We start from the raw sequence: 25,461 nt of genomic DNA on the forward strand, positions 1-25,461 counted from the left end.
ATTTTCTCATTCTTGGAAATGGTAAGAATACATTACCCCTTTTCAGAGAAAAACTAAATTGGCTGTGATTATAGCAGAGTACCAAGAAAGCAGGATAACTCTATTGTACTGGTTTTCAAATAGGTCATCCCTATTCCTAATCATTTATCTATAACTTTCTTCAATTTGTCTGTAGAAAGTGTTTTCTCACAGTTGGTAGGTATTTTGTTATAGGTATTAAATTTGTTTTTGTAAGAGAAGTAGCTTTAATGACTTAAAAGTTCTGGTATTTATATTATTTATATATACCGTGTTTCCCCAAAAATAAGACCTAGCTTGACAATCAGCTCTAACGCATCTTTTGGAGTAAAAATTAATATAAGACCTGGTCTTATTTTACTATAATATAAGACCATGTCTTAATATTTTATATAATATAATATAATATAATATAATATAATATAATATAATATAATATGATATAATATAATACCAGGTCTTATATTATTTTTTGCTCCAAAAGACGCATTAGAGCTGATTGTCTGGCTAGGTCTTATTTTCAGGGAATCATGGTATATGTATATGTTATATATGTATTCATACATATGTTTATATATGTATATACATATATATACATGCATATATATGTCTACACACACACACACACACACACACACACAGTTTACTTCACTAGGATTTTAAAGTTTTTCTTAGTGACAATCAACCACAAATATTTCATAGGGAACATCAGTACCAAAGCACACAATTTGAATAAAACACCAAAAAATTATGTTGAAACACCTATTAGCAACCTTAAGAGAATAAAAAGTCAAGAGTGAAAGAGGATAATTAAAGTATTTCTTCTTATATTTTGTTAATCTCCAAACGAAATGGCACACAATATAAAAGAGTTGAAAATGTAAAGTAAAAAGTTGTGTTAAGTTCCTTCCAAACACATAAATGTAGTGCGGTCTAAATTTGATGGAAAGTCACAGGCCAGTGGCTTTCCATCAAATTTAAAATCAAACCCGGTTTGCCATTTCTGCTGCTGACAGGAAATGTCATTGCTAGGAAATAGGGCAGCAAGCTGCTGGCTCCAAAGCATCAGCACCTCAGAGACAGATGAGGAGAAGAGGCCCAATTGTAAACAGAAATGACCTGTGCCCTAGAAGAATATGTGTGACTTCCTGGAGCCTGTTTGTGTCTTTTGGGGCTGGAAGGGCACTGCAACAATCTTAGGGGAAAGTATTCAGTTCCTAAAGACAGCACGTCACATTCTCAAGAGAAAAAAACAATAATAAGGGGAAGAAAGAGTCAAGTGGTATATACTATTCAAGTTCTGGTGGTGATTTTTCATATTCGCAGGCCGGTAATAAGGAGTCATGAGACATTTTTGTACAGTGTGGGATATTGAAATTCACTTGAAAAAATGAGTATGTATGTGTACGTATGTGCATGTATACGATTTACATGTAAACATTTACACAGTACATATAAAACACCCAGAATCTTCTAGCCACAAACAACTGGGTATATATTGAGAAGAAATTTGTATTAGGTTGGTGCAAAAGTAATTGTGATTTTTGCAGTTATTTTTAACCTTTTAAACCACAATTACATTTATACTGACCTAATAATTTTCCTTTGTGTATATGTGTATGTGTGTGTGTGTGTGTGTATATGTATACAGGATGGATATGTATTATATAAATTCACATGGTATACATATACAGCCATAAACTCTAAAAATATTCAAATATATGGCTGGAAATTTCATATATATATGTATATATATATATATATATATACACACACACACGTGCAATCTATGTGAAAGCATATATCTGTGATCAATTTGTATTTCACTTGTTTTACCTAGGGATTTGTACTTGAGCAAAAAGGGTTACAGAGTCCATTAGCTGATCTGAATTTATGACAATAAATCCCTTGATGTTCAACTATGGCAGGAATTACTCTCATCTAATGAGTAATAAATGTGGATAAGTCATGTGTCCCATTGGATTACTTTGCTAAAATCACATTTAGAAGATGGCTAATTGTCTAAAATTTATCCAAATTCAATATAAATTTTATTGCCACTAATTGCTTTTGCAGGTTTTGGAGCGTTAAGCATATTTAAATGTATATGTCATAGCACTCCTGTGCACATGTAATACATGAATAGAATAGTCACTACTAGCCAATTGAAGCTTTTCAGCTATTTTGATAATTTAACATTAAATCATTAAGACTTGAAATATAACTTTCCCTTTGTAGAACTGTGACAAAATCATTTTTAAATTAAATATGTTTGTCATGGGCAGTCTATTATTATTGTGTGGCAGTTTTGACATGACTTAATTATAATATCAGTTTTACCAGCAAGGCCAAATATACTATTACACCCGTTACTACTGTTGTAGATTTATTCACATTGTCCTTCTAAGCTAGCTAAACTAATTTATCTAGTGCCAGCTTACTAAACAGCCCTTTGCAAAATTGTATGCATCTTAAAATAATCTCTTATTTGAAATTGCATATATAAAATTAGTGTTTCTGTGGAGTAAACAAATTTAAAAATCATAGAAAATATATGAATGTTTATCAAAATAAATGAGCAAGATCATAGCTAAATATGTAAGAAAGCATGTACTCTAAAAATATTTCTATAGGAATTTTAATGCTTTTCCTTTATTAAATGAGTTGATATAAAACATTAAAAATATTCAGTTTTGGGGTGAGATATTTTTATATTGAAATATTCTTCACAATGGAAAAAACCTGAGGTAAAAATGATTAGACGGAGAAAAAGATTGAAAAACAGAATTAAATAAGTAAATATATGTTTTCTTAACCAAAAAGTCAATGAGTTAGCCATTCTAGGTCAAATGGCAGTTTGATCAATCTTCCTACTGCAAACACATAGAATATGACTGATAAAATATAACAATAATATATAAATACATAACTCGGTATGTATACTGAGAAGATAAATGTCCATGGGCCAGAAACAGAGAGGGAGACCTTGGAGTTAAGTAAGGACTGTACCTACACTGTCATTGGAAGCCAAACCTTGAAAGAAGTCATCTCAGTCAGGTCCCAAAGCTCATGTGAACATAGAGCTGAGTATACACTCTATGTACTGGATGGTTAGAAGTGCAGATGCCCATAGGCTTACTCTGTTCATGGATAGGACCTAGAATACCACCTACTAACATGGGAAAGAGGTAGAATCACCCAAAAGAAATTAAAATCCCCAGGTGTGGAGCCTGATCTGCACACATGATAGACCTGGGCTCTAGGTGACTTATAAACCTCATACAGGGAGAAGCACAATGCAGAATATTCCCTGGAAACATAAAATCACTAAAATGAATTAAGGCCACATGAGGAAAATCAGTAACATGAAAGAGAGGCTAAACCCAACAATTTTAATAAATTTATATCCAAAGAAATAATGATGGTAAAACAATTTGGAAAGGACTTTAACATAGAAAGTTTAAAATTTCTAAAGCTGTAATAGAGGAAATAGTCCCCATGAAATAAGGGAAACATAATCCATTAAAAAGTAAGAAATAATTATTTTAAAAGTATAGGCTTCTATGAAAAACAATCTATTAGAAATACTAGACATGAAAAACATGGTCAAAACATTTTTTTAAATAATAGATGAGATTTAAAGACACCTAGAAACAACTAAAGAAACAGGATTGGAAGATAAAACCTACAATACCTGCAGTAATATGCCACAAAGAGCAACAAAATCTGAAAGAAAAATTAAGGCATGCAAGATTAATTAAGAACTCCATTTTATATCTAAACATTTCAGAAGAAGAAAATGGGGAGACATCTGAATAGACAATATTCAAAGGGTTTATGGCTAAGGATTTTCATATTTTTCTTACTGAAAAAACCCAAAGATACTGGGCACATGGTAACAAAATTGCAGGATACTAGAGATAAAAGAAATACTAAAAGCCACAATAAAGAAGAGTCAGATTACTTACAAAGAATTGCAACAAAACCAACAGTAACTAGGATGCCAGAATACAGTAGAGAGATAGCATTAAAAATACTATAGAGAAGCAAAACACATGAAATTAAGTTTCTTTTGCCCAGCAATATAGTGATTTCAGAGCAATGATGTAATGGGCATTTGTTATATTTTTTTGACTGCTTCTTTCTAAATTTGAACAAGAAGCAAGAAGCAAAATGAAAGTAGAAAGAATGTGAGGCAACAAGCAACAATAAGAAAATAAATTAGTAAATTCAGATAGTATATCTAAATGAGTATAGATCAAAATAAATTGAGATAATAAAATATGCAGATCAGGGTATATTTAGCTACATTAATCTTTGTTATTTTTCTTAGAGTTTTCAACTCTTTTACAAATTATCAAAACATTGTGTAAGTAGATTTAAAATAATATTGGAAACATTAATACTAGAAACAAAGTTAAAGAAAACTAAAAACATTAATAGCAGGAAAACTACAGAAAATCAAAGAATGTAGTAAAAAAAATTAGCACTTATAAATGGTGAATTAGAAAAAGATATAAATGATGATAAAATATAAGTACAGGAGAAAAAGAAGATAGTCGAAACATTTGTAAAGTTGGTGTTTCTAAACAAAGATGAGAAAAATACAATAGGCATAATAATCAAAGTCATGAGACAAGAAAAAATGTATTAAGCTGAATACACACCCAAGTCTTCAATTTATGCAAAGAGAATGAAAATATATGTATACCAGTTACATTTTCTGAACTTCTAGAATAAAAAAATCTATAAGAAGCAAAAATGGTAGCCTTAAAATAATAAAAATCAATCTTGGTTGAGGTGTATCTTTTATAATATTAAATGCTAGAAGACAATGGAGTAACTAAAGAACAAAATTATATGGCTTAATTTTCAGTATTCTGTGAAGTTATTGTTAATAGGATGAAGCAATCAAAGGTACTTTATTTTATGTAAGGATTCAGAAAGTATTCCACCTAAACACTTTTTCTGAATAAAGTCTCAATCAGTGTAACTGATTGAGAAAGGAACCAAAATAGGTTGAAAGTAGAAAGTATAAAAAGACTGATAATGATCATTGAAAGCAACCATATATTTATTTAAGTTTAAATATACATATATATTAAATATGTATGTTAAATATATATATATATATATATATATATATATATATATATATATATGTTTCAGAACAGAGTTTAGATGCTAAAATAAAAAAGATGAATAATACAAAAATTTTTATATAATATATTCTTCTGAGTCTGGAATCTCTAACCAAAATATACAATATTAGGAAAAGATTTAAAAAGAGTAGAGAAACTCACATAAACAGGAATTCAAAAGTTAGTATTTCACTGAAGACCTGATAGAGAACTGTTTTTTAAAGATTTTAATGAAAAGATAATCACTAAAAGAATGATTATCAAATCAGTATAATGGATAAAGAAATACATATTTGATCCAAAGTATGATTTCTGAAAATAAACATAGAAAAATGGAAGGCATAAATATGTGATATACATGACATGTGACACACATTACATGTGAAAATAAATATTAAGGGGTTAACTCTTCTATTAAAATTTTAAAATGTCAGCCTCATTCATAATCCAGAAATCCACCATCTATAAGAGGTAAATCTAAAACTAAATGACATAAAGCTTTTTTTTTTTAAAAAAAAAAAAAAAAAAGAGTGGGCCATAATGTATCTTACAGTGTTAAACAAACATAAGTAGCTGGGGTTCTGTCTTAGTATAGCCAAGATCTCATTACACTGGTGCTAGCTCTAGTGGACCAGGGTTATCAGGGGGAGCAAACTGTTATTTCTTGTAACTGAAAAATAATGTAACCATTGAAAGGAGAAAAAAAAGGCAATATGGACAGACTGTCTATCCAGAAAATCCTAAATAATCAATTACAAAAAAGTTAAAAAAAAAAAAAAAAGTAATGCGTTTAGTAAGTTAGATGTTTCAGAAATCACGGAGAGTTAAGCATCAGTAATAATGCAATGCAATGAAATAAATAACAGTATAATAGCATCACAAACCATTCTTCAATTTTTACCTATATATGAGGATGCCCCAAATCTATCTGGAAATTGCTGATAGTGGTACCTACAAAGCTAACATGTGTAGGAAAATTTAACAGGAATGTGCTGTTACCTGTTTTGCTGTTTCATTGGTGAGTAGATATTTGTGCAGCATAACACAGCCAACATATAAGAAGCTGAATGGACCTATACAAATTTTTCTAGGTTCCTTGCCTCCATGGCAATTTTCAAATTATTTCCTATTTCTTTGATAACTAGGAATATTAATTTATATATCCTAAAACTTTGACATATGTAGGTAAATTTAAGTTTACCTACATATTAACACGAGGTAACAGGACTGAAGCCCAGTTGAGGTTGATCGATTAAGAAAAGCATATTAATTCATACACACACACACACACACACACACACACACACACACACCGTATTGGTAATAGTAAATAGAAAACCGTAAGCAGGAAAGAGATCAGATTCAAATGGAGAGTCTCAAAAGAAAAGAGGTAACAAAGGATTTTAACCAACACCTCAATATAGTCTATTTTCTATCATTTATTAGTAGGCTAATAAATCTATTTGTATTACATACGTTAATTTCTTTTCATTTTCTTTCCCTTTTCAGGTAATACATGTAATTAAAACATAACTTATCAAAGGGTCATTGGGATTTCTACTCTTTGAAGTCAATTTTCGAGAGTTTTCAGCTAAGGGTTTTAAAAAAGAGAAAGAATATAGAAAATTCTAAATTTGGAAGCAGCTCACCATAATTTAATGCATAATTTGGTATGAAATGAATAGTTTGGAATATCAAGGTTAGGGGATAAAAGGAAGAAAACAGTAGCTAAAAAAAGAAAGCTTTTTTTTTTGCAATCAATTGAAACAGGTTGAGTCGTTTAAAAGAGTTGTGAGTGGTTATTTTAGAAGTGAAAGGTCAGGTACAATGTGATAAAAGCTTTTTGAAATACACACATGAATGTCCCATAGTGCAAACCAAAATGTCATATATTGACCAACATAAATAATGTGAGTAACTTAAAGAAGTTTTGGTCAACAACCTGGTTATCAATCCCAAATGGTGGACAAACTTGAAAAGCATGTGTTTCAAGTGTAAAATGATGAAAAGGGCTTATCAGAAGAAGAAAAATGTGGAAGGTAGGCTTTTTTGAATAGAGAGAAATAGAACTTAGAAATATGCAAAAAGTGATGGAACGTTGAGGGGCAAAATATCAATGCAAAGGAAAAAAAAATTTTTTTTTTTTCAGGAAGAGAAATGGATTAGGCTTAGCTAGTAGAACTGACTTACACACAGTGTACAAAACACCATACAAAATAAGCAGCTGTGAGTTCAAGCAGCTAAATGTAAAAAAATAGTAGCATAAATATTTAAAAAGTATATAGGCCCATGTTATTTTCTCAGAGAATGAAAGACATTACAAAGATATAAAATAAATATGAAGATAAAAACTAATAGGTCAAAAGAGCAAAATATTAAACACTAAAAGACATAAAACAAAATAGGAAAATAATTTGCATTGTACATACCAATGTTACCTTTCTTACATACAGAGCAGCTACAGTCACTAAAACACACATATACATATACATTGACTCACAAGCACAAGAACACAGGCATAAAAACTATTACATTTTTCAAGAAAAAAAATTCAAAGAGAAAATAGATGAATGAAAAGCAAAAATCAACCAAATAAGGTGGTTTTTTTTGGTATTAATATGGCAATTCAAAATAACCAACATTTAGTATTGATCAAAATGTAGGGCAGCCAACACCCTCATACCTCCATTGATGCAATCTCCCAGAAGAAAATATTTAAACTTCAATATCAAAAACAATTTTGTAACAGAAATATATCATAAGGCATAAAACCCATATAAAAATGTTTTCTACGTGTCATTCACAACAGTTGTACATAATAAGAAAAACAAGGATATAATCCTAATAGCTGTCAATTAAGGTTGATTGTATTAACTATATTATATACATAATATGGGGATTCTATATTCATAAAAATAATATTAGAAAAATAATTACATGATGAATATTCATGACATAGTCCTAAGAAAACCAGATGACAAAATATTTTTATAGTAAATTCTAAATATATTGAGTATACTATACATTCTATTGAAAAAAAAATTATATATACATAGTAAAATAGTAGCATATCAGTAATAGTAATTTCTGGGTGGTAGAATTTTGAGTATTTACCAAATTTTGTATAATAAGCAAGCAATTACTTATAGATACGGTTTTTGAAAAGTTTTAAAAAGTTGAATTAACTTTGCAATGCATGCAAATAAAATAGGATGCATTAATAAATAGAGAGATAAATAGATTCATAGATACATGACCCAGAAAATACAATAAAATGCTAGTTGTACAATCCAGGTAATAGGTAAGAGGGTATTCACTATAAAATTCTTTCAATTTTGTGGTATGTTTGACATTTTCATAATAAAATGTCAGAAAAATTTAATTTTAAAGCGATAGCAAAAAATGCAATATGTCTATTATAGTCTATTAAAATATATTTCTATTTCTTGCACGTATTGCTATATTGACCTATTTAACCTGAGCATAACATTAAGTTATTTTATTATTTTTAGTAGTTTGCTGATTATAAGTCGGGAGGGGCGGGGAAGGGATATCTTTAGAGCAGCAGACTCATAGGTTGTATAACTACAACATTAACAAGCTAATAGTTATGATGTAAATTCATCCTCCCTTTGGAAAAAATAAGACTACATATGTGTTACGAAGCCCAGCTCTTTATAAGGACACCCGATTTAATTGTTGCTCAATTTTCCTGTTTTCTCTCTTAATTTTTTTCAAATCTGTTAAGGCGTATGTCTTCACTGATAGCTCTGAACTTTTACCTACCCAGATAAGCACCATATTCTCCTGTGGTGGTATTTTTATCCCTAATTGTGTGGAGCATACTGCCAAAGTCCCTTGCACATGACCCTGAGTTGGTCTGGGTCCTCATATGCTACTTCAGCCAACCAAGCCAGGACTGCCCAGGCCTGAACCTAAGAAATCAACCTGCATTGAGACTCGGCAGTCATCACTGTCTCTTTTCTTTGGCACTATTGACATGGAACTTTGCTCTTTGACTATCATCACATCTGTGTTACCCTTGCTGATGAGGCTGTTTTGAAGTGAAAACAAAACTTCCTGATGTAGTAGTAAGTTCAGTTGCCCTGCACCGGAGAGAGGCCTAGGCTCCAATGCAAATTCAGGAGAATGCTACTTCAACTGAGTTCATTGACATCATTCTTTCTATAGCCTCTCTTGTTCAGGTTGAAAAAAACCTCTGTTCCTTACTGCTGGGTGCTGGGGTACTTCACCAGTACAGCCCTAGAGAGCTGAACTTCATTGCCACTGTTCCCATCTTGGCTTTAGCACCAATTTAGCTATAAACACATAACGACTGCAATGCACATTCCTACTAACTCACCCCAACCAACCATAAATTTGCATAGACAATGCATCTTTCTTGTGTTTCATGCATACACAACAACATTTTAGAAACTTTAGGGAGAACATTATTTGGGTTCACTTTGACACAGTTATTTTCTTCACCAGCAAGCACCTATCTTCCCTGAATCCCAAATCATCAGCCTCTCGTGGCCCTTACGTATTTGACAGGACTGAATCTGTTGAAGCTCTTGAGGGTAAAGAAGTGGGAGGTATTCATATAAAGTGCTTGTAGGAACATCAATACCCAAGGTTGAGAATAAAAGTTCACTCAGAGAGGTAACGATAAGTTATATAAGTGGGTTCTGTGTAGATGGACCCTGCTGGGTTGAGTATATTATATATAGATGTGTTCTGTTAAATTGGAAAAACATACTTACTGTGGGTTATAAACTAAGAAAAGGAATATAAGGAAACTGAGAAATAGGTGGGTAGTCGCTCAGACTTAACATAGATCTAGATAGTGTTTGATATGATCCACCTCAGTAATCCTCTGGCTTTGTGAATTTGAGATGGTGAGTAGTTAGGCTAAACATTCTTTATGAGCTGATTTACTCTTCTTTGTATGAATTTAGTACATTTTGGAATTATTATATGTGTGACCATCTTCTCCCTAGAACCTAGCTTTGTGGAAATTCTCTTACATGTTCATTACATGGGCTACAGTCCCCTGCACACACTGCTGGCACCTCAGTCCCCAAGGAAATGAAATAATCCAGCTCCCCACACTGGATTTATTCACGTGCTAATTCCATTTCTGATGAGTCTTTCACACATGGTCAGGTAGCTCATATGTCAACAGATACAAGCCAGAGCTAAATACTTTGTGGAAAAACCTCTCTGCTATATTAAAATTGTTGTGTTAAATCCACACAGAAATAACAATGTTTAGGAAATTTGATGTTAGAGACCAAACTTTAGGATGACTTTATATTAATGGCTCACAAATTTGGAAATCCTTTTCCTCCTAATCCATAATCCCTGAGAACAAAAGCTTCCTTCTGTAACATGGCTGTTACAACCATTATCTCTTTTTCCCCCCTCTTTACCTTATACAGGCTCTATTTTTTTTCTTTGGTAGGGTAGATACCTGGACAATCAGCCGTTCAATTGTAGCTCCCCACCTTCTTGGTGTGCACTAACTTGAGCCACCCCATTCCCCAAATGGAAGAACTTCACCTTGAAGCTCCTAAAAGTGGAAATAATAGAATATAATACCCCCACTGAAGTCTAAATGTGGTTTTAGAAGTAGCTTGGAAAGTTAAATAGGCAACAGATCAGAACACTGTTTCCAATCTGTGATAAAAGTTAGAGAACCAGGCCCTCTTCACTTGTTTACCCAGCACAATGCTTTTAATACTGTCCTGAAATATAACTCTAAGCAAGGAATGGGTCCCAAAGACAGAGAGTCTGCTTTCTACTCAGCTTGAAAGATGGAAGATTCATAATTCAAGGTGCACTATCTTGCTAGTAGTGCCTGGATACTCATCACGAATAAAGTAAGAGTAAAAAGCATAGAACTTAAGTCTAAGAAAGAAGTATTAAAAGCAAGACACCAAAAAATAATTTAAAAAGGAACTTTATTCTGGATATTGAAGAAATTGCTGATCATTTAGAATAAAAGTAGTGTGAGTATAGTCAATTTGTGGATCCACTCAATATCTAGTCATGTTTGAAAGTTGCAGGAAGAGTGCTTGTAACTCACCAGCTGGAGAAAAACTGAAGTTGATGTAAAATTAGGCACAATAAGGTAATATTAGCATCAACCTCTGAAGCCATCCAAAGCACACAGAAGACCTTACAGAAACTCAAAAGAGTCACTGTCTACTTCTTTCTAACGTAATAACTTTTTCCTCTTCAAATGCCAATGTCAAGAATAAATTAAAAATAAATGTTCAACTTATTCAATTGTTCTTTTCAGAAGATATTTATATTATCAATTCAACAAACATTTTTGAGAAATTACGCTATCTAAGAAATTGTGATAGGGTCTGTGAAAGCTTATCAGACTCAAAAACTCCCTAGAAAAATATACAGGTAAATCCTGTATAACATGGCATCCTAGAACACGGTTTGAGAATTAGAGAAATTCCCGAACAACAAGAGCTTTTAAGAGCAAAAAATATCTCATTCGAAATTAGGGAAATCCCTGAACAACATGAAACATAATAAAAGCTTCGTAGTGATGACGAAGAAAACATTATTTAATACATATTAATATGTTATATTAATTGCTTTAATAAAGATATTTATCTTAATTTTGGTGAACATTGCTTTAATAAAGATATTTATCTTAATTACAAAAATATAATAGTATGTGTTTTTTTTTTTAATTTTTGGAACTTAACCCCCGTTTTTGTACTAGTTATTTTTTTCGTATAACATGGATTTGCATAACATGGCATTTTTAAGAAAGCTAACAACCGTGTTATATGGGGGTTACCTGTATATGAAAGAATTGTTACACATGGGGAAAACACTATAGGTGGGTTGGAAAGAGTTTTCACATTTAAGTATGTTCAACACCTTTTTTAAAAAAAATACTCAGAATTAATCAAACACATTTTGGTGGGTTAAATTTAGTACCTAGTCAATATTAACAACCTTGCTTCTATATGAAATTCTGGGCTCCAAACAATGAGTTCCATTTGTATATGATATAGAATTTACAAAGCAAATATATATTTATTCAACACTCATACACACAGTCTTCAATTTGAGAATTATCTTTGTTTTGCAAGGGAGAAACTAAGAGTCAAAGACATTAATTTACCCAAAGCCATATGTGTACTATATAACTAGCTGGACATTACCCAGGTCTTCCTTCTTCTGACCTAGAACTTTTCAATTAGACTAGAGGTGATTTTTTGTCATATGATTGGTTCATAAGATGTCTTGTGTCTGTTTAATGAAAGAAAAAGTAAAAGAAAAAGCATTATGATTATATTATTTTTCTTGATTCAGAGTACATACTAAGATTTTACATTCTCTAGAACAGTTGTTCTCAAAGTGTGAGATCTGTGGCATTGCCATCAACTGAGAACTTGGTAGATATGCAAATTCTTGAATCCCATCCCAGATCTACTGAATCAGAAACTAGAGATAGAGCTCTGAAATCTGTATTTTAACAGGCCCTCTAGATAATTGTGATGCATGCTAAAGTTTTAATTCTCAAATTAAATGGGTAATTCACTAATTAACTGAGTAGGAATATCCAGGAGACTCTGTACCTAACTGACAATTTTGAATTATTTGTATTTTTAGATTAAGTATTTTTATATTCTAAAATTATTGTTTCTACAAAACTTTTTGTTTCTACAAAAGTTTTAATAAATTCATTGACATTTATTTTTGGTAAGTTAAAAAATATTTTCAGGGGATTTTAAATTGCTAATTTATATTTTTTAAACTTTTTAATCAAAATTTAACTTAAACAATAAGTGGGAATTACTGAGTTAATCTCTGTTCATTATTTTTAATGTAAGCAGAGTATATTATGCCAAAACAAGTTTTCTGAGTCAGATAAACATGATTAAGCACTAAAACAATTAGATATTTTAAGTTTATAGCCACTATAAACTTTTGGCTGTACTACTATATAACTTGTAATTTGTGATATTTGTGAGACTTCAAAATAACACTTGATTTTTCACTCTTGCCATTAGGGCAAGTACCATCTGATGTCAAACATATTGAATTCAGCATTATTACCAAATAGGAGCTATGCTTTTATGAAATAATCAAATCAAAACTAAATTTAAAACTGGTTGAAGGATACCAGAGTGGAACATTACCAACCACACTGAAATAACCAATTGCTATAATTTTGACTATACTCAATCAAATTGAAACTTCCACTGTCTGATTCTGTTTCATTTTAAAGGCTTATTTGACTCAAATTAATTTTTCTTTGCCTATGTACAAGCTGTCTGATCTGGCCAATGGCTCTTGATAATTCATAGTGACAGTTTTGAATGATGTCATCACTATTTTTTTTTATTCTTTCTGAGTTCATTGCATTTAAAGTTGAAAAATATGGTAAAACTATCATAATCAGAAGCATAATCCCAGGAAAGATATTAACAAATATTATTTCTAAGTTTTTTTATGCTGAACAACTGTGAAAATTTTGCTCTGTCTTCTCTATACATTTATATTTAAATCAAAGCCAAATAGTGCTGCCAGACCAAGGACATGACTCACTATATGTCTTCTGTTTACCATTTGCTTCTCATTGCATCCAACATCTAAAATATATGTATCTTTACTTAGATTTAAAACATTTTTATAACATAACCCCATTTTCTTCTAAATATAGCTTGATAACTCTTGACTCTTTTGAACAGGTTATTTCCTTGCTCAAAAGGCTTTCATTTTTTTTTTACCAATACTACCATTTATCCCACTCAAACCCTTTCCTTTTGTCAAGGTCCAACTTGAGTCACTTGCAGAATGCCTTTCCTATTCATTTGCACTCATGTGGAGTCCCTTCTTATTAAAACCCTTATATACATATCATAAACATCGGTCTTATATGACATCATTTTGAATGATTTCCTTAATTTATGTGTTAATGTCCTAATTCTTCAACTCAGTTTTAAGAAAATCAGTAAAGTGTTAAGTTCACATGCTCTGGCATTATACTGTCTGACCTTGCATTCCTCTTTGGTCACTTTTAGACTAATCCTATTTGATTAAGCAGTGTGACTTTTGGTAACTTAAATTATGTGTGTACCTCAGTGTCTTCATCTTAAAAAGGTGATAAAGAAAGTACCAACCTTCTCAGATTTAATACATGCAAAAGATTGATCGATGGTAGCAATCATTATAAGGATATACAGGAAAGAACAATGGAATAGAAATTTCAAATATGAAAAGAAAATCTTATCTGAGTTTTTTTTCTTTTTTTCCCCCCCTTAACTAGCCCAGAAAGTTCACAATATTCTTGTTTTTTATTTCCTGGTCTGAAAAATGGAAATGCAGTCATTGGTGATCTCAAAAGTCTATTTACTCTAAGTCCGAAATTCTATTGCTATTATAGAGGAAATGTTGTCAAATGGAGTCTCCCTCTTTCCATTCCTCCCTCCCTCCCCCTCTCCCTCCTATTTCTTTTTCTTTCTCAGAATTAAAATTCTAAAATGCCCATAGATAATACTCAGAACTATTTGTGCATTTTGGAAAAGAAATTGTGATGGCTACTTCTTGTTTTTTTCTTTTTGTTTTGATCCACAGATAACTCCACATTGTCTATGCCCAGCACTTGTGTAATAGCTAATCAACTGACAATCCTTTCAGGCTAGATCATGCTTAGACTATGCGGAGCCATTTATGAAGCCTTTCACTCCTGTTTTCATTTTACGCCATCTTTCCCTTCCTAAATGCATACAGAGATGTCAAACAAAGGCCTTTGCTATCCGACATTCAGAGATACTTTCTCTAAAATACTCATAAGTCTTCAGGCTCTTGGTTTTGCTAGCAGATGGTTGCTTCATCACCAAAAACAAAACAAAACAAACAAACAAACAAAAATGACAGGTCTCCCTTCACCAGACTGAGGCAGTCCTGTATGTAGGAGCCCAGACAGGTTGACAAGTGAAATGTGGGCTGGACATCATTGCCTTCTCACTTGCTCTGGCTAGAACCTTTGAGCCATGTAGAACTTAACATCCCTACATCAGTCCAGAAAAGCGATCTTCTTGATATTCTTGCATATATATCTTTCCCTTGCATGTAGAAAAATGACCTGAACTATACATACTTCATTTCTATTTTCAATTATTGTTTTTCCAAAAAAATTATAATTTAGGGGAGAATTTGGATGGAAATGAATGATAATTTCTTGATCATTAGAATAACAAAATACTGAGGTAATACCTTGGAAAGGTAAAAAGAAAACAAGTAATTATCTAAATGTTTTAGCAAAATTCTAGTGCTAAATTACATAATCTTCCTAAATCATTCCTTTTTATGATTCTGTTACCTAGATATGCTTCAATGTGTTGTAGAATACAAGAAATGAGGGAGCTGTGGTTCAGTTTTGAATGTATTTGAACTAGCTCTGGGGATAAGCATTACAGTAGGTAAGAGGTAGATTTTTTTAAAAAATAAAATCTCTGGTCTTTTGTAGGTTCTAGTGTAATATTAACATTTTATTTGCATAATTTTGATTTTTGTATTGAGTTTACTCCCTTTTATTATCATATGAAAATGGTTTTGGAAAGCTTTACACATTACATTATTCCTGCAAGAAATTTGAAAGGGAGAAATGTGCAGAAACACTACTTGAGATTGGATAAGTATATATTGGGTGATTTTCTGATTATATTATTTTAAAATATTGTTCCAAGATTCATGTACACATTGGATAAACTAACTGAATATATTTATTATGTATATTTTAAATGAGAGAAATACCAGTACAGTCTATGGAGTAAATATGTAGTCATTTTGTAAATTATTTATCTGGAAACCTCAAGAGCTTTTTGCTGCTGTTTCATCTGTCAGTTAAATTTGTTTTAGTGGTATAAGTAATAGTTATATGATATTATTATATAAAGTAGCCATGAAATTATGTACAATTTACTTGTAGGAATGATTAAATAAATAAAGACATAGGGTATATCCTGTCTTGATCAATGCATGAAGCACTGCAAGCGCCAATCAGCCTTTTGCTTATTCTTCTATGTGAAAACACTCACTAATTTAACATGTGCTTTTTTATTCATTTTTAAAAACTGAACTATGTCACATTATTAATGTTTTCAGACATATACAATCTCATACATTTTTAAAGGAGTTGGTTTTAGAGAATTTTGTAGACTCCTAAAGCAACTGATTGAAAAATCATGAAAAATGACAAAGCAATCTAAAAATAACCCATCAACTTTTTATTTATTTTTTTTTAATTTTTTTTTATATCACCTTTGTTACTTTACTATCATGTTAAACCTTTAATCAAATTCCAAAAATTATTAGCCATATTACATACCATGATTAGCTTTCTACAAACAACTTTGCTTTCTGTGTACAAATAAGTGTCAATGAAATAAAAAATAAAACTGTATACTAGGCAAAGAACTTTATTAACCTTTGCTTCAAACTTTATTCCCAAGCTTCTTCACCTTAATTAGCTGCAAAGAATGATTTGTGTATAAGCAAAAACTGAAAAGAGTTGCAGTGTCCAAGGGGCTTGGGCTTAAAAATATTAGAGATTGAGATTTTATCAGATCCATGAACAAAATTTAAAAAGCAGTCATAATATAAAATAGCAGCTCCCAGTAACTTCTTCAAGTTTTATCTTCTTCAGAAGTTGACTCAATTCAGTTTGCTTCATTCTTGGAAGCCTCATCAAAATTCTCCACAAGATTTGAAACTTCATCATCATCATCCTCTCTGGTAGCAAGTGGTGCTTTTCCATCCACAGATTGTTTGGGCAGAGCTTCAGCCAGTCTCCTTAAACTAGTCAGACTGTCTTCTCTGAGCTGGTTTAAGATGCTGGGTAGTATTTTTGTCAGCTGCTTGGTCTCAGCATGGCCTGTGATGGTGAAAGTATTCGCTGCCAAAGAGGCTTGAACTTTAGGGTTGTTAAAGTGGATCACTGTTCCTTGGTTTGTGAACATATTCACCTCTTCAATACCAGAGATATTGTTTACCCCTAACTTCTTTAAGGAGAACTGAAGTTTTTTATCATCTGCTGTAGCTGTTCCGTGAACCACCTTCTTCTTTCTGCGAGCAGTTCCTTTCCCACCAATGCGTACCTGTGCCTGCAGTTTGGTGAGTTTCTCCTGGTTCATGATAGTTTCTTTCATCTTGTTGGAGAGGACACGGGGCCGCGCGGGGTACTAGGGTTGGCGCTCAGGGGGTCTTGGGCAGACCAGCTAAGAATAAACGCACACACAAGCGGGGACGCAAGATGGCAGCTAGAGAGAGGTCGGAAGTCCCATCAACTTTTTAAATGCACCAACCAAAATACCTAGAGATAATGCACTAATATTAATTTGTGATAAATGAATAAAATGTATACTAATCAGTACCCTCTTTACTAACATTACCTAAAATTTGCAGTTTTATATTGTATTTCTCCCCGCCCACCAAGATATAAAATTACAGAAAGTTAATACCTCGCAGGTGTTCTATGGAAAGCTTGAATAAACACCTCCTAAGGCAATTAAAGTGTATGCCCTAGGACCTGGACAAGGCTATAGACAATTTGTCTTGGAGATTCAGTTCTCTTCTAGTTGTCATTTTCTTACTAATTTGCCTAATTTCCAAGTCAGGAAGACAGATTGAACACACTCAGAAATATTCCTATTCTAAGCACACATAAATAATCAAATTGATATGTTTTTAAAAGAATCTCCAAATACGTTATACAAATGGTGATACTACATAAGTAGTTTGCTATATGAATCTGTAATTCAGGGGAAGAAGTTAGAGCTAGGAATAGAAAAAATCGGATTGAGTTCTAGAGAGAGAAAATTAAAGTATTACTGGATAACAGGAGCCAGGATTGAGCTCATATCTTTAACATTTAATGCTTAGACAGAGGAAGAGAAGGAGCTAACAACAAAAATTGCAAAGATATAACCAGTGGAATTGGAGGGAAAAAATGAGAGAGTTAAAAACATGAAACTCATCAAAAAACAAACATGGAAACTTTCAACAAAAGGGTGCTTCACTGTGTGAAGCAGTCTGAGAAGTTGAGGACAATTACAGGGACAGAGAACTAACAATTGGATTTAGCAAGGTGCATGTCAATCGTGAAATTGACAAGACCAGTTTCAATGGGGGCAGAGAGCATAAAGACAAATACAGTATGACTGCTCACCTAACAGTGAATATACATTAGACATAAGTAATCATAAATTCGAGTGAGACCAATTGACACAATTGTAGAAGGTTTTATTTATATATGCAACATATAACTAATTTTCTGTAGCTATTTTCACCTACTTGAATGAAACCACACATATTAGTTGGCTAGGGCTACCATAACAAAATACCATAGACTGTGGCTTAAACAAAAGAAATTTATTTCTCACAGTTCTGGAGGCTGAAAGCCCAAGATCAGAGTGTCAGCAGGTTTGATTTCTCCTGAGACCTTTTTTCTTGCAGAGGTGTGCCATCTCACTGTGTCTTCACATGGCCTTTTCTCTATGCACACATGTCCTTGGTGTCTCTTTCTCTTCTCATTAGGTCATCAGTCATATTGGATTAGGGCCCCACCCTTATGACTGAATTTAATCTAATTTCCTTCTTAAACGCTCTGTCTCCAAATACAGTCACTTTGAGGGTTGAAGCTTCAACATATGACTATTGAGGAGACAGAGTTCAGTCCATAACACCGCATAATTGGTGGATAAGTTCATTTAATTAGGGTTGGACATACCCTAGTAACAGAGAAAAGGAAGTATCAGAGATAAAGAAGTAAGGCTCTTTGTAATGAAGCTGGACTGTAGAATTTAAGGTTAGCAGTGATCAAGAAAGTTTTGGAGAGCATATGAAAAGTAGGCTCTATGGATTTAAGTTCCTAATGAAGACAAAGAATTGTTACAATGGGTAGTATCATTGAGATAATAATAGAAAATATTTACTGAACACTTCCTGTGTGTCAGCTGTGCTCATAACAATGTTGTAAGGAAAGGCTAGCATTTCTAACACTTTACAGAGGAGGACACTAACGCACAGAATGGTTGAGTAATCATGTATTTAGAAAATGATGAGTCAAGATTTGAAGAATGTCTGTCTGCTTCCAGAAACCATTCTCTTCACCCTGGTGCTCACGTGAGCTAGAAGAGAAGAAACAAGTAATAATCACAGAACAGAATTCTCAAAATCAGTGTTTCTGAAGCGGTACCTTTATTGGAATGACAGGCCCAAGGCTGATCATAAAAATGGCTGAATTTGGACTGAGGGAAAAAACAATAATTAGAGGAGAACAAGTTGCTGAGAGACTATGAAGATGGATGGGGATGGATCATCCAAATGAATGAGCAAGTTAGTGCTTTATAAATTATAAAATGTTAGTGCTTTATGAATTAATAAGAAGGACCATTTAGAAAAAGTGTGTAGAGGACAAGGCAGGCAATTTACAGAAGAAATACATGTGACCATTAAGTTTGAAAATGTTTCATATCCATAGTCATCAAAAGAACCAGATTAAAACCAATACTTAAAACTAGATAATTTTCAAAATTCATAAGAAAGACTTTCTCAAACATTGCTTGTGGGGGAATGGCTTGGTATTTATACCTATTACCTCAGTAATTCCACTTTTCTTAGGAACCCACCCTTAAAAAAAGCATCAGAAATTTAGAAAAACACTTATGTGCAAAGATAGTCACAACAATTTCATTATAACAGAAAAAATTCCTGAAAGTAAGCTAAAAATAAAAAAAAACAGAAGAATTATTCAATAAAATAACACCTCATTTCAAATTCATAATTTTGAAGCATTTTAATATAAATAAAAAAGACATTTTAAAAGATAGTGTGCCAAATTATATATACTTTTTAATGCTGAATTTTGAAGGAAAAAAACATTTTTATTTACAAAATTAAAGAAAATAAACAAATTAAATACACCAAAATGATCATTAAGTAAGGAATGATGGGTGATTTCCCTTATATCTTCACTCTCTGTATTTTCCAAATTTTGTACAATGAGCACATATTATTTAGGTAGTCATAAAGTGTACATCTTTTAAAATAATAATTCAAACATATTGACGAGAAATATAAAAAACAGCATGAAAACCACTAACTGATCTATTAACTATTATTAAATTAAATGTAAGAATAATTAGACTTTAAGTACTAGAGATGAGGAATAGGAGTAGAAAAAAACTGGATGGTAGAGAAAGGAGGACGACTATTAAGAGCATCAAAAATGATAAAGCACAGGACAGTAGCCAATATAGGCAACACCCTCTTAATACTAACACGTATTTTTAAGTGTATAATAGACAGCTAACACTATCGACTGCATCACATTTAGGTCTGTAGAACCTAAAAGGTCAAACAAAACATTCAGAAGTCCCAACTGAATGATACTGTGTGTTGGCTCATAGACTGTGGTGTGTGTAGGGATTTTACATCAATTACTCCAGAGGTGACTAAACGTTGTTACATAATTTTCCCCAATCTTTTTTCTTTATATAATGAAAATACCTCTTTCTGTGTCTCTCTCTGTCTCTGTCTCTGTCTCTCTCTGTCTCTGTCTCTTTCTCTCTGTCTCTCTCTGTCTCTGTCTCTCTCTGTCTCTGTCTCTTTCTGTCTGTCTGTCTCTGTCTCTCTCTCTCTCTCTCTCTCTCTCTCTCTCTCTCTCTCTCTCTCTCTCTCTCTCTCTCCTCTCCAGCTCCTCTCAGGTTTTTCCAACCTCATAAATGGACCTACATATGGAGAGATGAGGGAACGAATGTGATTGGCTCTCTTACAGTCAGCGTCAGTACCTACTTCCCCCCTTTTCCCCACCTAGTTTCTATATCTACGTCTTGGAGTAGAGAGAAAACCTGGTTCTATTGTGCATATTCTTCTCAATCATTATCTTTCTCACAACAACTGAGATGCCCTTTGAGTTTTGTATAGTTTGGAATTTAGACTACGTCTTTGTTATTTAGTTTTGAGGATGGGAAAGGGAAAGTTGATAAAAAAAAGTGGATGAAAGCTGTATGAAATCTCCTTTCACAGTGAGGCAGATCATTAATGAAATGGTATAAATGTTAATTCTCAGAGAAGAGCAAACATACATACTATCACATCTTTTCTCCCCCAAAATACACAATGCTTACCTGCTGCCTGCATGAAAATGGAAAAAATCAGGGGACAAGAACACTGGGGGAAATAACCCAGATTAGTATTTTAATAACAGCATCTTGTGACCATTGTAATAAAAAGTACCATAAAATTGAAAGGACTTTGTCTTATACCCTGGAGTTAAATGGATTTTCAGGCAGATTAGGAATCAGGTAATATCCAAATAAATGGCTACTCTGAGCCTATGTAAATTTCTAAATTAAAGGAGATCTTGATCCTTGTGTCAGTTACTGGGTCTTCTCTGGAGGTTCTAATCCATTCCAGGGGATTCCTAGGAGGTTCAGATTCAATTCAGGTTCTTCAGAATTTCTCAAAAATATTATCAATTATAGCCCCTGTTTGCATACAAGCTAAGTGGAAATTTAGGTTTAACAGAACACTTTGCGTATCTGTGGGAACCTCACTGGAAAACCCATGACCCAGCAGAAGCTTCTGTTAAACATTAAAACTATACATGTAACTGACTCACCACCCTCTCTATGCACCAGAACTGCCCTCTATATAATGATATCCTCGGCATCTAGAGCAGCTCCTAAAACATATTAGACTCTCAAGATATGCTTATTGGATTGTCTGGGAAATAAATTTAATTCTTCATGTCTTCCCTAATTCAAATCTTTATTCTCGGTGCAGCTGTGCAGTAGTTTGAAGAGCTCCTTCTACCATAATTTAGCTTTGAAGCCTTTGTGCTATTGGATTTTCTTGGTACAGTCAACCCAGTGCAAGTTTGCTGGTTCACATGCTAGGATGTTTTTTCATTCCTGCAGGGCAGCAAAGTGATTCCCAGAACATAGAATTGTGCTATTACTCCAACTCCCTTTACTTATTCTGAGAACAGCTCAAATCTAGATGTTAAAGGAAAGCCCAAATTTCAAACACAAGAGTGACAAGAACTTCCATTTTCTTGATATTCTCCTGAGGGAATAGTGGCTGTTATTCGGTTGGATTTCACAGCATTGATTGATTGTCAATTTGATTTAAGAGCACAATGCCCCCTCTTTTATTTTATTCTTGCCAAGGACCCTTTAAGACTTGACTATTTTTCTTTTTTTTACAGCTTTCATTTCACCCTACCCCATGAATCCCTCCTTCCTACTTACAGATTTGCAAAGGAGATGGTTTAATAATATGCCAGTTTAAGTGGAAGGCAAATTTTATTTTCTTTTCCCTGTGTTTTGTTAATGGCCAGCCTTTAAAAAACTTTTTCCTATTTTTCTGAAAATAGGAGCCAAATCCAGCTTTTCTAGATTTGGCAAAGACATTGCAATTATTCTTTGCAATGTCTTTGCCTTATCCCAGTCCCTAGTGACATTCTGACCCTTCATCCATATTTGATTTGAGCCCTGTAGGTTTCCAGTTACATGAAAGTACCGTAGAACTAAGGTAAATCTCCAGAAGCTGTTGAATCCATTCCAAGGCGGAGAGAAAAGCTCAGCTCAATTCTAGATTTATGGGGTCTTTTCTGTTCTTTAAAATTTCAAGATCTTCCAATGTTCCTTAAAATTAGTCTGTGTTACATGAAATCCTATGTTCTTTCCTTTTTTTTTTTTTTTAAATTTTAGAAAATTTCAAACCAGCAGGGGAAAAGAGTAAGATGAATACTTTGTATACTTTATGTGGATTTTCCCTTTATTAATATCCTGCCATATTTGCTTCCTCTCTCATGTTCATTCTTTCTCACAATATATAAATTCTCTCTCCCTCTTCCTCCATCTATCTATCTATCTATCTATCTATCTATCTATCTATCTATCTATCTATCTATCTATCTCTGTCATCATCATTATCATCTATCCATCTGTTTATTTTGGTGAGCAGTTTCGAAAGTCATTGAAAACATCATAATACTTTACCTTGAGAAGATTCCTATGAAACACTGTAGACACGTAAGTTGTTTGTCCGATGTCTGAAAAGCTTATTAAAAAGCAAAACAAACCTACATAACAAAGGGTTTATGTAGCAAAAATGGATGCTTTCATTTAGTGAATCACGTGTATGTGTGTGTGTGTGTGTGTGTGTGTGTGTGTGTGTGTGTATGTAGAGCAAGTCTCTATTTGAGAGTATATGGTAGTAAGTAACACTTGCATGAGATATATACTTGCATATAAAATGAGTTATTTGACATGTGAGTAAAGCATACATGAAAGTTAAAACAGTAAAGGCATCAGAGAAATGCATTCCTGAGTTTTAAAATGCATCCCTTGCCAATTGATTCTGAACCCAAAAGAAGTGAATTGGAGCTGAGCTGGCATTTGCCATAACATGACAAAACCTAGGGCTCTGATGACTTTGGACATGGTGGCACTTGGAGTCTCTTAAGGGCCTGCCATATACTGCCTTTCCTTCCTCAGGTAATAGGTACAAAACCTGCATTAACATACAGTTGTGTTCTCTGTCCCGATCTTCCATGCTGGAGAAATGTAGTTAAAGCATATTGTAGCACAGAAGGGAGGAGAGGTCGCAAAAGTGAGTCGGCTGTCTAAGAGACGTGTATGGAAGGGAAATAGAATATGGTTATCAGAAAGACAGCTCAGCCCTTTGTAAGTGAAAGAATATATTTTCTTTCCGAGAATCTGCTGGTGGCGCAGCTCTTTTACCAATAACTAATACATAACTAGAATTGTTTAACCCCCATAGCAGTCTGGGTCTCCTGGGCTTTCTGGATCTGGAGCAATCAACCTAAGAATAAATGAGAGGCCACTGAAATGAGGGAAAAGCAAATATAGGGCAAATCTGCACCAGGAACCACAACTCAGACAGGTCAAGTGCATGTCTGACCTGATGGAGCTGACAAGCACCATCTCAGTGACAGCCTGAGCTTCCTTCTAAACCAACTGAGCTTCCTACTAGTCACCTCCTAGGGGAAATTCCTTGACGTACAAAGTAAACTTTGAAAATGATGGCCTGGAATGTATTTGCCAGAGATAGAGGAAGATGCAGGAGTAGGTTTTCACCCTAGATACCATCTTCTTCAGGAATGTCAAGGGAGTCCCCTAGTCTGCCATTGACATAATGGATGTTTAGTTATCATTCTCTCTCTCATTTACTCTCTTTTCCTTTCTCTCCCCCAACCCTTGTGCTGCTCAATTAAAAATAAACTAAAAGGAAGTCCCAGGTATAAATTTCTTTTTTTAAGTTTCTTTTTTTTCCAATTACCGTCAGCATACAATATTACATTAGTTTCACACATACATTGTAGTGGTTAGATATTTATATAACTTACAAAGTGATCAAATAGAAATTTCTTATATTAACATCTCAAAAACAAATCACACACAATGACCCTGTGTCCTTTTGCTATAGTTCAGTTAAGCCACCTAGCACAGAACGTCATAGATGATAGTCATTAGTTAGTCCAAAATATACCTTCATCATCATCATCATCATCCAACACCACAAATATTACGTGTAGCTCCCACCTTGAAAGGACTTAAAGTATATTTTGAAACACATTTATAAAACACAAATGTAGATATAAATACATAATACAACACATTAAATTTTAATGGCTAGATTATTTGCCTGTTGCACTCCTAATTGCACTCTAAAACGTCATTTTCTAAAAGGCAGGTATTATACCTTATTTACATGTATTCTTTGTATAACGGCAATTATATTAGACCCCTAATAAAGGTGTTTTGTTTTTGTTTTGTTTTGTTGTTTTTTTTTAAGAATGAAGTCCATTACAGTTGTTGAATAAATAATACCAAACCAAGCATTCTATTGAACTCAAAGAAGGAAAACACTATATAGATGCAAAAGTTTGGAGAGGACTTCACGAAGAAATAATAGAGTTTTAACAAGGCAAAGAAAAAAACAAACAAAAAAAAAAAACCCTGAAAGATCTTCCATACAAAGTTTTCTACTAGGTGAAGATCTAAATAGATTGGAACAGATGATCTAGAAGTTTTCAAAAGTTTGATCTTCTGATAGCACTTTAAATGTTTTGTTTTGGTTTTTAAAGTAGGCTACGAAAAGTTCTAGAGAGGGAGAGAAACATATTAGAACAATGTTTTAGGAATTCAAATTAAGTGGCACTATGCAGAACGGATTAAGTAGAAGAGATAATGGAGGCAAGAAGCTTACAGATACAGACTAAGAAATA

At 33.1% G+C, this 25,461-nt stretch overlaps 1 protein-coding gene across 1 annotated transcript; it reads right to left on the bottom strand.

Annotated features, from left to right (window-relative positions):
* Positions 1-16,721: 16,721 nt before the first annotated feature.
* LOC308499847 (transcription factor BTF3-like) lies at positions 16,722-17,350 on the bottom strand (the record flags this gene model as incomplete). Its single annotated transcript, XM_081053712.1, has 1 exon — positions 16,722-17,350. One exon carries the CDS (start codon positions 17,348-17,350, stop codon positions 16,862-16,864), a length of 489 nt encoding a protein of 162 aa, XP_080909838.1. The 3' UTR covers positions 16,722-16,861.
* Positions 17,351-25,461: the final 8,111 nt, after the last annotated feature.

Source organism: Rhinolophus hipposideros (genome assembly GCF_964194185.1).
Source record: "Rhinolophus hipposideros genome assembly, chromosome: 7".
Lineage (NCBI taxonomy): Eukaryota > Metazoa > Chordata > Mammalia > Chiroptera > Rhinolophidae > Rhinolophus > Rhinolophus hipposideros.